Genomic DNA, 15,240 nt, shown 5'->3' with positions numbered 1-15,240 from the left:
AGCAAAACCACAAGTTAAAAACTCATGAAAATAGCTTTCAACAAAGAACAAACGAAAAAGGGGAAAAGAATGAAATTCATTGGTTCCAGAGGAGAAAAAAAATTGTCTAATTTGCCTCCTTGGGGATAGGGACTGTATCTGTTTATATGTAATAATAACCAACAAGTAATTTGTCTTCTTTAATCTTCACAAATATTTACTAAATTACCTAGAAAAAAATCATTTCCATTGAAAAATAATAGTAATTCAATATTTGTCATTAGGGAAACTGTAAATTCACAATAAAGTTTTCTCCTGTTCTTTTAATATTTGGCATACTTTAACCTCTAATATTATTTTGATCTAATTTTACACCTGTATAATGGATACAATTACTGCAATGTGGTTTTCTTTGAAGGAAAATAAACATGTGTGTGTATGAAATAGTAGAAACTGAGGAAACTAGTGATAGTCTGTGCCAGCAAACAGCAACACGAAAATGTTCATGTCAATGAATAAACTTTACGCTGTGAGGTAAAAGTCACATGAAAAGTTATTATACTGTTTACATGTATACATGGTACAACATACAATCTTATGTCAGTATGTGACATCATGAATAAAGAACACTCAATGTGTGTATGTATGTATATGTACATATACACACACACATATATGTCATCAATAGAGTTGACTTCTGTTAAGATACTTTCTTCATTGAAATGCTTTCTGAAGAAGACCTGGTTAGTGTTTATAAAGAGCTGCCAACTATTAATAAAATGTAAGTGTAGTAATGATTTCTCACACAATTAGTAGGGAAGTGAAATCAATTGAACTGACCCCTCACCTTATTCTTTGCTTCTATTGGTGCTTATTTTATTGACCCTCATCATATCAAAAAGAAAACTTGCCTCTCACAAATTTGAACTGGTCACACATGTAAAGGGACGTAACTAAATAGCACAAAGCATTTAGTTCCAGCACTGAACCGTTTCTGCCCCACTCAGTTTGATCTTTGTTACCAAATAATTTTATAAAGATAAAAGACACTGAAGTATATGAAAAGAAAATTTTTCAAAAGAATAATGAATAGAAACCAAAAAACAATGTCCCTCACTGCACATAAAAGAATTATTAAAAGTAAATTTGAATTTTTGATTAATTTCTTCTCAAGAACATTAACAATAATAATAATTATTATTTCTGATTTAGGTACAAAGCCAGCTATTTAGAAGTTGGTGGGTGGAGGCATTAGTTATTACCCTCAACCCAGGTACCTAGCTGGTACTTTATTTTGTCAACCTACAGGAATGAAAGGTAAAGCTGACATTGGCAAGATTTGAACTCAGAATGTAAAGAGCTGGAACAAATACCACGAGGCATTTTGCCTGATGGTTTCATGATTCTGCCAATCTACCACTCTAATGATGGTTTCTGATTTAGGTACAAAGCCAGCAATTTTGAAGGGGAGGCGATAAGTTGATGTCATCAACCATAGTACTTGACTGGTACTTTATATTATGAATTCTGGAAGGACGAAAGGCAAAGTTTGGCCTCAGCAGGATTTGAACTCAGAACATAAATACTGCAAAGCATTTTGTTCAATGCTCTACTGACCCTGTCAACCTATTGCCCTCGATTGTGCTGGTAACAATTTCTAATTTAGCACATTAAGGGAAGGGTGTAGTCGATTGCATAGATCACAATACTTGACTGGTCCTTATTTTCTTGAATTCAGAAGAAAAGTAAAGTTGGCCCTGGCAGGATTTAAATTCAGAGTATATAGAATAATCAAACAATTTCTAACTTAGGCACAAGGCCAAAAATTTATAAGAGAAAAGTATAATGAATTCAAAAAAGAGGAAGTAAAAGAATAATAATGAAATCAAATATGAAAAACTGTAGATATGTATTTTGGGGGATTATATCAATAGATTTTAGTGGATGGAGGCACACAGAGGAAGCACTGAAGACTGATTCTTCTCATCACAAATCTGCTCACAGTCCTCTACTTTCTTGGCTGTTGAATTGGATGCTGTGTTTGCATAGGACGTTTCTCATGTATAGGTAGAGGTTTATCATGGAATGTCTTGGTAACTTCAGGAAAGTCACGATCACCCTAAACAGATTTTTAAAAATAGAAAATTAAAAATTAGGATCAAAAGGAAAAATAACCACAAAACTATATAGATTGAAGTTGACTAGGTACTTTGTAATTGGCACCTGCACTGGTGGGGGTCACCAAGTTTGTCTTGTAAAGTCACTTGGTGACCCATCCAGTGCAGGTGTTACTTAAAAAGCACCCAGTCCACACTGTAAAGTGGTTGACATTTGGAAAAACATCCAGCTGTAAGAACCATGCCAAAACTGACCTCACCTGTGTGAATGCCATGTAAAAAGCATTCAGCTCACTCTACTGAGTGGTTGGTGTTAGGAAGGGCATCCAGCTGTAAAAACCATGTCAAAACACACTCAGGAGCATAGCACAGGCTCCCACCTGGCCAGCTCCTGTCAAACCATCAAGCCCATGTCAGCATGGAAGGAGGACATTAAATAATGATGATGATGAAGGGGTTATACCATAGGTGACTGAATTGAATTCAGTGTATTGTCCTAATTAGTATATATACCTTTAACACTTTAGCATTCAGATTACTCATTGGCACTATCTTGTAGCTTCAAGATTTCAATGTCTTTTTTATTGTTACAATGATATTGTAGGATATATGTGAGAGGCTGGAGCTGGCCAATTTCAACATATAAACAGGTAGAATATTTTTGGCCAGCTATGGCTAGTCTAAATGCTAATGGGTTAATGGTGATAGAAACAATATCATTGCAAAAATCATTTATTAGCACTTACAGTACATGAAATAGATGAAGTTAATGTGGAAAAAGGATGGAAAAGAAGAAAAAACAACAAAAACCATTACCTTTATCACTGCACCCGATACAATTAGTGTTTGATTTTTCTTGTCAGATTTAGGACTGAAGAAAAGAAAAGGAAAAAAATTAAATAGAGCAGCAGTTGGCTTACTTTTGGGTAACACTAGACAAATAACCACATGATGTATATATAACCCTTACAATGATTGCTAACCTATTCTGAATTGATTAAAAGGCCAAAGTTGACCTTGGCAGTAACTAGACCAAGAAAGTAAAAGAACATATTTTTTTTTTCCCGGTATACAAGTCAACTTTTTCAAACCAAAGCTTACAACCAAAAAAGGTAAGGCAATTTAGACACCAAAACAACTTTGAAGGAATAAAAATTTTATGGGAAATGTAGTAAGATTTGGAAAGACAGTGATGATGTTTGAATGTATACACTATATGTTTATGCTATATACATCGACTTGTATGCTAGAAAATACAATAGTTAAGTATTACCACAATGTATTTTGCTCCTCACTCTACTAATTTTAACATCCATCTAATAATAATTGATTCTAACGGCACATAAAAAGCACCATCCGTTCGTGGCCGTTTGCCAGCTCTGTCTGGCACCTGTGCAGGTGGCACGTAAAAAGCACCCACTACACTCACGGAGTGGTTGGCGTTAGGAAGGGCATCCAGCCGTAGAAACACTGCCAGATTTGACTGGGCCTGATGAAGCCTTCTGGCTTCACAGACCCCAGTAGAACCGTCCAACCCATGCTAGCATGGAAAACGGACGCTAAACGATGATGATGATGATAGACACAAGGCCTAGAATTTGGAGATGGGGATCAATTAATTAAATCACTTCCAATACTGCATTTTCACTGACTCCAGAAGGATGAAGAACAAAGTAGACATGAGATTTGAACTTCAGTATGAAATTAAATACAAAGCACTTTGTCCAACATTAATGATTCTGAGTATCCATTACGCTCTTAATAATGATTAATTATACAGGCACAAGGCCTGAAATTTGGGGGAAGAGGGTTAAGTCAATTACACTGACCCTCCGCCAGTACTCAACTGTTACTTATTTTATTGACCCAGAAAGGATGAAAGGTAAAATCAAGCTTGGTAGAATTTGAACTCAGAACACAAAGACAGACTAAAGACTGCTAGGCATTTTGCTCAGCATGCAAATGATTCTGCCAGCTTGCTACCTTATATAATAATAATAATAATAATAATTGTTTCTACTATAGGCACAAGGCCTGAAACTTTGGGGGAGGGGTGTCAGTTGATTACACCGACCCCAGTATGTAACTGATATTTATTTCATCGACTCCAAAAGGATGGAAGGCAAAGTTGACCTTGGTGGAATTTGAACTCAGAACATGAAGATGGACAAAATGCCACTAAGCATTTTGCCCAGTGTGCTAATGATTCTGCCAACTCACCGCCTTTTTATTATTGTCATTAATAATAATCATCATCATCTTACCTAACACCATACTGCTCCAGCTCTTCAGCAGTGAGTTGCGTATCTGATACCTTAGAATCTGTTGGTCGTTTATGCTGGACAATTCTCATGCCTCCTGCTTTAACTGTTAAAGAGATAAACATAAACATAATATTAATATACTGGACATTACTCCACTGTTTCACATACAACACAGAACAGTTCAAATTTTATTCTTAAGCTGGATTATTGACCAATATGCTGTCCTCCTTTGACAAAGAGATGATCTCTGCTTCCATAAGCCTCCCTGATAAACAATTTTCTTTCTCTTTTACAGAAGAATGGTTAGTGATAAGGAAGGCACCAAGTGGAAAAAAATAACTAAGCCTCTATGCAGTTGCTTAAACTGCAAGGAAAAGCATCCAAATATCTTTCTATCAAAATCTTACTGTTTTAAAATGAAGGAAGAGCATATCAGGTAATGCAGTCTGCAAATAATCAAAGTAGTTACAGCCAGAATGCCTTCAATAAAACATTTGCACAATCAGGGCTTAATAAGACAACAAAATGTTTAAATTTGCAAAACAAAAAAAAATGAAGTAACTAACAGGTTTATTCTTTTAACAATGAAAAATGTGTATAACTGACTTTGATATTGAACAGGATTCATGCAGGATTCCAGCTATAAAACAAATGCACTTAAATTATCATTTTAAATATTCCATTTAATCATGAAGGTATGGGTTGAGTAAGCCTGCATGAAGCATAATCACTAGTGTTTCAATCAATTGTTATCTTATCCACAGAGTCTAGCATCCTATGGGAGATAGAATTCACTTAACCACTTTCTTGGGGTACCTTTAAATTAGCAGCACTGTTGCACTTAGCAATATTGTCCCTTTGTATCATATGTCCCAACCAATATAGTTGTCTCTCACACAGAGATACATTAATGTCTTTAATGTTCAGTCTACCTTTTAAGCTAATTTTTGCTTTATCTAGAAAGACTTATGGTCAAGTGTAGGGATCATGATCATAAGGTTGTGGCTTTAATTCCTGGACTGGGTGACTCAATGTCTCCTTGAGCAAGGCACTTAATTCATGTTATTCCAGTCTACTTAGCTAAAAACGAATATCAGCCAGTTGTGGTGCGACACACACACACACAATCTCTCTCCAGCTGCTACATCCTGGATGTTCTGCTGGAACAAGAGTGAAAGAGTAGAGAGGGTGTCCATGTCTGTTAGTGACTATATGCACACCTAAAACAATTAGCAAACTATAATGTATGGTATCAAGTCACAGCACATCCAATTCTACATTAAGAATGGGTCTAATCGATAAGAATGTTTTCCTATTTACAAATTCATATAATTCATAGTTTCATATTATAAAAAAAATTAATAAGTGGTTATGATAATGATGGATCATCAGTTCACAGATTGTAGGCATTATATTTTTTCACTTAGCAGAGTACTTATAACATCTGTATATGTCTGTTCAGTTGCCCATTAAGAACAGGCACTTGAGTAACTGCAAATGCTATGTATGAAAGACTAGTGTTCTATGCAGAAGGACTCCAGTCTGTTGGAAATTTCACTCACAGGTTGAACTTAGCACTGCAAGCTAGCAAAATACTCAAACAGTATACACATTACCTATTTACAGTTAGGTGAACTGGGAAGATTTAAGAGTCAAGGACACAGCACAGAAGTGGTTATTTTATACAAAACATTATTAGCTCTTCATTTGATAGACTAGACACAATTAAAACTCAGCTGTGTCGCATGGTGACAATTATATACCAGAGTTTCCCTATTTCATAAATAGCAGCAACATTAAATGTGTTCCAGTTGTTACCATCCTGTGTTCTTTTTTTCAGACAGTGTGTTTAAAAATGACATTATTCAACATGCCTGTTATCCTGTTTCTAGTAGGACAAATAAAACTTCCTTGTTGATTTATTTATTATATGATTTCGTACATTGTCCAGAAAAGGAATATAAGTGGTAGTCCAAGTCTATGAATAGAAGTAGTTTTTATTTTACTGATAACAGACAGATAAATAACAAAGTCAGTACTAGTAAAATTTGAACTCAGAAAATGGCAAGATGAAACTAAATATTTCATCCAGCACTTTACTGCTTCTGCCATAAAGTATTTGTGGAAGGGTGAGGAAATAACACTAATTTCAGTATTGCCCTATCAGAAGGTAATTAGTGGAACACTTTATCTATAATCAAATATCAATGAGATGTCAAACAAAAACTAAAGTTTAAAATAATTACTTTGGTTATCTGTTTTTTAACACCAGGTGGAGCCTAGATAAATAGACCTATATTTATGCTTAACCCTTAGCATTCAGATTGTTTTGAATTAATCATGCATTATCTCGTAGCTTCAAGATTCTGATGACATGGCAGTTTATTTTTAGAATAACATTGTAGGATAGGTGTGAGGGGCCAGATTTGGCCAGTCTCAACATAAAGCAAATTGAATATTTCGGCTGGATATGGCCGGTTTAAATGCTAAAGGGTTAAAGGCAACCTGAGCAAGACCATCTTGTCTTTTCAGAAAGTTCATCTCAAATTAACGTTCTCCAATATGGTCATCCTATTCATTAGAGACAAAAGAGGAGAGGGGGGGGTAGTGTGATTTTATAATGCTTTTGACTTCTATTTCTAACAGGTCAAGAAACCATGTACAAGCTCCTTCTTCACCAAACTTTACCCATTTCATTATTGATAGTAAAAAATTAATTTAGGTATATTCCCCTCCCTAAATGAGACAACAAAATGAGAAAACAAAAACTTGTTGCAAAATTGTCAAGTTTAAACTAGTAAAAAGCTAAAGAACCAAAGTGAGCAGATGTTTAATCCTTTAGTGTTCAAACTGACCAAAAATAATTCCCCTTTATTTGTTTAAACCAGCCATATCCAACTGCTCTATGAAATCACTAAAAAAATAAAATCATGTTATTGAATTCTCATAGCTTTCAGATAATGCAAGATGAAGCCTTTCCTGCTTTTATTCAAGTAAAAATACTGTGAAATTGTTTAAACCACATGGTTTTTCAGCATTTATATATTTTATATTTTGCTTTTTGTACTGTTGGTGCTTTCTCTTTGCATGAGAGGAGAGATAGCTTATTAAAAACACGTCTGTAGAAGACTATAGCTTCTCAGACATATCGTCGTTGGAAGAGGAATTGTTGGAGATGGTCCAGAAGATGGACAATCAATAGAAGGAGAAGAGGAATTTTGCTAACGTGGCAATATGCCAGGAGAAGGAAATGGATATCAGAAAATTTGGAAGGTATAAAGATTTATTAAGTTGGGATGGTTTTGAGGTAAAGCCGTCCCCCTGCAAGAGACATGTAATAACATTAAGGAAAGGACAATAATGTACTGAACCTTTTCGATAAGTAAAGGAAAAATTGACATTGTGACTACGGACCAGATGGAAAAGGCTCTGAGACCGATATGGAGAGGTGAGGTCCAAGGACGCGGCAACAGCAAGGAAACAAGCAGTGACATCCATCAAGAGTGAAGAAGTGGTGCTTCTGCCCACTTACCAAGGACTAAGAGCAACAAGAATCAGTGTAGAAGGATTGGGTAGCCTGGGGTAGCAGATGCTGTCCTTCTTGGAAACAAGGACAGCATAGTGGTTCTCCAGGCCACAAAAAAGGAAAGCGTTATATGGAAGGGACAAACACTGAATCTGATTGTTCAAGGATCAACCGAGACTCTGGAAAATATAATAGAGTTAATAATTATGGATGACATAATAATGACGGTCAGGGTTGAGGGCAGAGTCACCAGATGTTTTAGATGTGGCCTAAAGGGCCACATTAGAGCAGACTGCTCTTCATAGACCAAAAAAGCAGAGGAGAAGTGACTAAAGAATATGGAGAAGCAAAAGGAAGAGAGGTTGGAGAGTTCCAGAAAAGAGGAGGAAGTAGTAGCAATGGAGAACAAGTGGGAAAAAGTCACCAGAAGAAAGAGAAAGAAGGCAAGTGCTTCAAACTCTAAACCCCAACCCACACCCTCTCAGACCCACCCTTCACCTGCAGACACCAAGCCTACCCATTCCCCTCTGATACGAAAAAAAAAAAAAGAAAGAAAGAAAGAAAGAAAGCAAGTACACACAAAAACCCTCAAACTCCCTCCAGACAGGCGGAAAAGAAAAAATGTACTGTAATAATGTATGACGATTCAAATGAGGAATTATCTAAAGAGGTAGTGATATGGGAAGAGTGTAAAAATGTGGAAACAGAGGGGTATGACAATGTTAAGGTGGCACCAATGTGTGGAAATCAAAGAGGAACAAAAGGTGAGGTTGACAAGGTATGAAAGTAGATATGATTGGTGGGAAGTGGAACTTGATTGGAACAAACTACCAGACCTTTTAACATATGAAAAATTGTTGGAAGAGCATGATGAAGACATTGTAGAGGGTTCAGGGTATAAGAGGTGTTAAAAGGCAGAAATGGAGTTGCTCGGAGGTAGTTTCATTGCATTTTTCTCATTTTCCTTATCATCCATTGTTCTCATACAATGATTTGATTTTTTTCTGTTTTATGTCCCCACGTTATGTATAGTCCCATCTGTGTTCACCCCTTGTGGGTAATAAAAAAATCAATGGTTTTTTTTCAATGTTTGAAGAGAAGTCTGTACCTTAGTTTTTAAGGAAATGTTGTCAGCAAGTAGCGATTCTTACTCTTGACGATATAGAAAATATAAATGAAAACAAGAGTATTTTGTCTTCGAACGAAAGTGATGAAAATGATATTGTAAACATAGCAATATAACCAAAGATTACAAATATTATTCCCGATTTCACAGAAAACACTGGCCCACAACACAATTTACCTCCTGATGCTAAACCATTGGACTCCCTATTTTTATTTTTACCAGAAAGTTTTTCTGAAAATGTTACAGAGGAAACAAACAAATATGTGCAATGTATAATTTCTATTCATGGAAGAAATGATCCACTATGGCAGCCAACTTATACTGCAGAAATTAATGTTTTTCACAATCAATATTATGTTTGGTGTTAAACAGCTTCCTTGACTGTGGAACTACTGGAGTCCTGATATAAAGTATGGTGATCTGTATATCTCAAGTGTAATGTTGAAGACGAGGTATTTGAAAATATCTCAGTATTTACATTTAATTGATTCTGCTAATGCCCCCAGCAAAAACGACCCACACTACGATCTCCTGTACAAAGTACATCCAGTAATTGATTTACTCCTTAATAGTTATAAAACTGTGTATCTACCTGGGAAAAAACTCAGTGTAGATGAAGCCATGATAGGCTATAAGGGCAGAGTACATTTTCGGTAGTACATGCCTGCCAAACCCACTAAAAGGGGATCAAGGTATGGGAGGTTTACCTATGTAAACTTCAATGTTTACATAGGTCAAAAATACAATGGAAACAGACCATATGAATTGGGACATGATGTAATATGGTCTCTTACTGAACCATTTCACCATCAGCACCGACACCTCTATTTTGACTTTTTTTTTTTACTTCAGTGGCATTGGCTGAAAATCTTGCCCATGTAAGTACTTACAAATACATTACTGTTACGGGCAACTGTAGAGGTTTACCCCATGAAATGAAAACAAAATTTTAAAAGAGAGGGAAGATTTTATAAATGCAAAAGGAAAATTTATTAGCTACTGCTTTTAAAGACAAAAGACAGATTTTCTGTCTTCTAATGAACAACCAGGTGTTGGTGCTGGGGGGAAACCCCTAGTGAATATTTGTTATAACAAATATATGGGTGGGTTGATAAATCTGACCAATATTGGGCATATTACCCAGTTGGTCAACCTGGGAAGAAATGGTGGAGGTACTTTTGTGTTTTCTTAGTTATTTTAATTATTTATAGTTGATTCACATATTGTATATGTAAAGTCACAAGGTACCTCTGCCACCAAATGACTACGACCATTTGAAATTTTGGGTTGACATCACATCTCAGTTACGTGAAGGTTTTTCTTCTAGAAAGCACAGAACTGGGAGAAAAGCAAAATTAACTGAGGTGGATGTCAACAGAAAAAATATTGACTTTCATAAAGTCGAAAAGATAAATGGAAGAAGGAAATAAAGTTTGCAGACAGTGTTCACTGCAGAAAAGAAAAACTGCAAAAGGGTATCAGATTGAGACTTTGTATATGTGTACCTTTTGCAAAGTGCCCTTGTGGAAAGGGTGCATTGGGCAGTTTCCTGACAGAAATATGTCATAACTATATAATTTTGTACCTATGTTATTTTATATATTCCTTTTCATTTTATTATAAATAATATGTGAAAGTGAGAAATACATATTAATGTTCAGTATGTTACACACCTGTATTCACTTTTGTCTCACCTTTTAATGAGTTTTTTTTTATTAGATGCATTCTGTTATGTAAATGAATCCATTAAATTGTATAAGAGTACATAGCCAATGGTATATTGACTAGTAAAAGAGTTTTGTCCTTTATTTTTCAATGAAAATGTTTGAATGAAATACAGAGAAAGAATAAAATTTTGTATCGATTACACCTGTATTTTAATTAATTCAAGTTAACGTACCTCATCTTGAAAAATGTAAAATTGTTGGTGGTTGAGTTCTAGGATAATTTAGTAACAAATCAAACAGGCAAGATGTATTAAGAATATGAATTTTAGTGTTTATTCACAATGTTATTGTCTTTACACCTGTTAATTAAATTTACCTGCCCATAAAAGTCAAATTTAATCAGAAAGATCAGCTAAAATTACATAACTATAAACCACTGGCATATAAGCACCCATTTACAAAATTTCAAATCTGTATGTAGAAAATTAACAAAATTACAAGCAAATATTGTGGACACCCCTCTTGAACCTGAATAAATCAAAATTAATGTGAACAGATAAGAATTACATTTGACAAATTAATCCGAACACTAAAGGGTTACCTAATTTTAGCTTTCCTAAGTGATGAGTGCAGTGGCTATACTAGTTAAACTTCAAGTCATGTGTCTTAACATTATTCATTTGTATAACAGAGAAACGATTTAAAGCAAAGTAACTGATCTAATTTAAACCTTAAACCTGTTTGATAATATTATTCAGTGTTTCAAGAAAAAAACAAAAACAAATGCTAAATACCACGTAATACTAACAAAAATGTTATTTCGTAATACACTGCTGTCCTTGTAACAGTTTTTGCAGACAACCAAATGTTCTGAAAAACTTCAAAAGTTTGACATATCAGTTCCTCCTCCTCCCTTCCTTCTTCCATTGCTGCAGCTACCACCACCACCACCACCATCATCATCAATGCTGCTGCTGTCATCATCATTTTGGCAATGTATTGCCACTTGCTGTGGTCATTTGTCATCTCCTTCATAAGGTTCAGTATACTGAAATCAGCCTTCACCACCTCTCCCTATATCTCCCCATTACCACTTGCATTGCTCTGCTCTTTAAACAGTTGTCATCCTTGATACACATCAGATGTCTGTACCAACACAGTCTCCTCTCTTGCACGCCAAAAGATTCCTCTTAACCCCACCCCCACCCTATTTGTGTTCCGTTGATCAGAAACACTAACATTAACCCTTTAGTATTCACATTACTCTGTCAAATGTAAAGTTCTTTTCATTCACACTGTTTTGAATTAATCATGCATTATCTTGGACATTTGGGATTTCGATGGTATGATTGTATATTTTTTAGAATATCATTGAAGGGTAGGTGTAAGAGGCCAGATCTGACCAGTTTGAAGATAAAATAGGTCGAATAGTTGGGCTGGGTATGGCTGGTTTAAATGCTAAAGGGTTAAACATTCAGCAGGACATCTGTCTTGCTTCTCTTTCAAGCCTTCAGATATCTTCCACCAGTTGTGGTCTGCTTCCCAACCACATGGTTCTGGGTTTTGTCCAACTACGTGGTATCTTAGGGAAGTGTCTTTTATTATAACACCAGGCTGACCAAAGCCTTATGAGTGGATTTGGTGGACAGAAACTGAAAGAAGCCTATTGTATGTATGTGTGTGTGTGTGTACATATATATATATTTCAATGTGTGTGTACAGCTTTGTTTGTTGCCCCCACCCTACAGCTTGACAGCTGGTTTGTTTACATTCTTGTAACTTAGTTTCTTAACAAAAGAGATTGATAGAATAATAACCAGGCTTTAAAAAGTAAAAACTGCCCCAGCATGGTGAGTCTAATGACTGAAACAAGATAAAAAAATTCAATGCCAATATTTTGCTACTGTGCATAGCAGTATTGCACTTTGTACATAAGAATCATACAAGCTGCCCTTCATTTAGAGAAAGGATCCTTTTGTTGCCAGCAAAGGTAATAGTAACCTGAACTTTTCCCATCTAGTTCTTATGTTTTTGGAACATAATAATCACTGCTAGGTAACAGTAGCTGTCAATCACTTCTAGGATATCTTCCAGACACTTGAAGGGGATTCATTTCATGGCTGCTCATCCTGCTTACTCTTGTAGACTTACAACAAAGAAGTCCTCCTGTTAACTTTTCTAGAATTCTACTGCATCTTTTGTATATCCATAGTTAACTTTACAGTTGTTACATTGTGCAGAAATCCTACCTATTCCTCTCTTGCATATTCAGCACAGCCACATCCCAGATAGAGAAATATTTTCTTTCCTCCTAACTAAACGTTTGGCTTTGCAAGGTTTACTTTAAGACCTCTGGATTTCAGGCTTTGCAGACGCATTTTTCTTTCCTTCTCTGTTACAGATGTAAAGTTCTGTGAGTCACGTTTTAGAAAACTAAAACAGCATAGCTGAGTATGATTTGCTTCATCTCGAAAAGGAATGGGGTGTGCCTGATTTGAAAGATGTCTAGTAAGAGGACATAGTTTGAATTAAGATATGTGAAAAAAAAAGCAGCTATAGGTTAAAGGAACCATATGTTGTCAGCAACAGTGGAGAGAACGTGTCACAGCATTTGCTATAGAGTGGTGAAAAATGGTGAGAACTAGGTGAAAACTACTAGTAATAACTGGCTTTAGTTGAATAAGATAGATGTGGAAGTAAAATGGTTGTGACTGTTTTAAGAAAAACAGAATTCTAAATTTGTATTTTATAAATAAACCACTAAATTCACTTAAAGCTTTAGAGTTATCAACAAAGTAAAAATAAGAATGGTGACATTCATTCCATTTCCAAAAAGAAATAATGACTCATCAGTAGAAAAATTTTTTATGTAAAATAGATTACTTATTTAGAAATTGAAAATATTCTAATTCAAACACACTGACATACAAAAGTAAAAAGAAAATATTTAGTATCAAATATGAGAAAACATCTATTGAAGAAGTGTCTGAAGCATTTTCAGAGGTTTGTCCTAAACATCCAGTCTTGTTTTCAGACTTTTAGTTGGCCTTTGTTTTTTATGTTCTGAGTAATATAAAGCAGGTAATGCTGAATGGTAAGAAGCTTGTCTCGTCCCCTACTTTAGCACCAGGCTGAACAAAGCCTTGTGAGTGGATTTGATAGTTAGAAACTGTATGGAAGCCTGGTGTATATACAGGTATATATCTGTGTGTGTGTGTGTGTGTATGCGTGTGCATGCGTTTGTCCCTCACCACTGCCTGACAACATCTGTTGGTTTTTCTTATGCTTCCATAACTTAGCAGTCCAGCAAAAAGACTGATAGAATAAGTATCAGGCTTAAAAAACAATTACTGCAGTCAATTTGTTTGATTACACCTTTCAGGGTAGTGCTCCAACAAGGCCACAATCTAATGACTGAAACAAATAGAAGATAAAGACTTCTTTTCATATGTCCCAAGTTACTCTGGCGGTGGAAACACAAAAAAAAAAAACAATGTTTTGTGTATCATATGATGCGTGGATGCCAGAGAAGTAATGTCCTGTGTATCACCAGGCAAAGGGTTAAAAGGATTTTAAAATATATAAAAGAGAAAATATAATTTTCTCATTATAAAACTACACCATCAAACTACTAATATTAATTTGAAAATTACATTTATGTACAGGAAAGAAGAAAAAACATAAATAGAAAATGTAATTATCAGACTTGAAACTTAAGAATTTTAAAAAATAAAACAGCAAAAACAGAAACTTCACGATAAACTAAGACATTTTATTGTATGCTAAAAATAGATAAAAACAAGAGACATAAAAGATATAAAAATCATAAATTATTATATGCATGAAGGAGAGCACCTAGTTTGCAGTTAATTTGCGCATAGCAATAGACTTTAGTGGCTCAAGTCTCAGATTTAATAACATGGCAAGGACCAGGATTCAGTTTCACAATAAGCTTCTTTAATACTTATTAATAATAAACAATCTGGGAGTTTAGATAAAGTGTAGACATATTGCATTGTATTATATAAACACAACACACACTCACACATGGGTTAGTAGGAGCACTGCAACTGTGTGGGTGTAAGCATAAGAGTATGTATGTGCAAACACAAGCTGATATAGCACAATGAACGTGTACATATGCACAAAGAGAGCGAGAGAAGATAAGAGAATGTTGACAGACAGAGCAAGATTGAAAGAGAAAAAAAAGAGTAATATGTAAACCAGATAGTGACTCATCTAATATATGATCCAAGAAAATGGTGAAAAAGGAAATAAAAACTATCATTGAGAAGCAATAATATCTACTCTAGTAAAATATCAATCATGACTACATCTCAGAAACCAATGCCACAAGTGAATTAGACAATAATAAGTGCAGAGGGCACACTAAAGTTACAGTGATATCTTAAAAATAGGGGCCATACAGCTTTTAAGTTCTAAATCTCAGGACAATATTCAAATAATAAAGACAAGATATCCATCGATGCAAATGTGGTTTCAAAAGAACATCAACAAGTAATGAAGTTCATGAACTAAGACAGAGATAGTTAATCCAGGC

The 15,240-nt window shown here is 35.1% G+C and overlaps 1 protein-coding gene across 1 annotated transcript in view; it reads right to left on the bottom strand.

The window, feature by feature from the left end:
• Nucleotides 1-340: 340 nt before the first annotated feature.
• Nucleotides 341-15,240, bottom strand: part of LOC115209273 (death-associated protein 1) — a 37,121-nt gene continuing 22,221 nt past the window's right edge. Inside the window, exons 2-4 of the mRNA XM_029777580.2 lie at nucleotides 4,361-4,463; nucleotides 2,913-2,967; nucleotides 341-2,098 (exon numbers count right to left, since the gene is read on the bottom strand). Coding sequence (XP_029633440.1) covers nucleotides 1,988-2,098; nucleotides 2,913-2,967; nucleotides 4,361-4,463 — 269 coding nt within the window. The 3' untranslated portion in view covers nucleotides 341-1,987. The remainder of the gene's footprint in view (nucleotides 2,099-2,912; nucleotides 2,968-4,360; nucleotides 4,464-15,240) is intronic.

Source organism: Octopus sinensis, linkage group LG3 (genome assembly GCF_006345805.1).
Source record: "Octopus sinensis linkage group LG3, ASM634580v1, whole genome shotgun sequence".
Taxonomy (NCBI): domain Eukaryota; kingdom Metazoa; phylum Mollusca; class Cephalopoda; order Octopoda; family Octopodidae; genus Octopus; species Octopus sinensis.
Note: the sequence above shows the minus strand (reverse complement) of the source record. Positions and strands in the feature narration are given on the sequence as shown.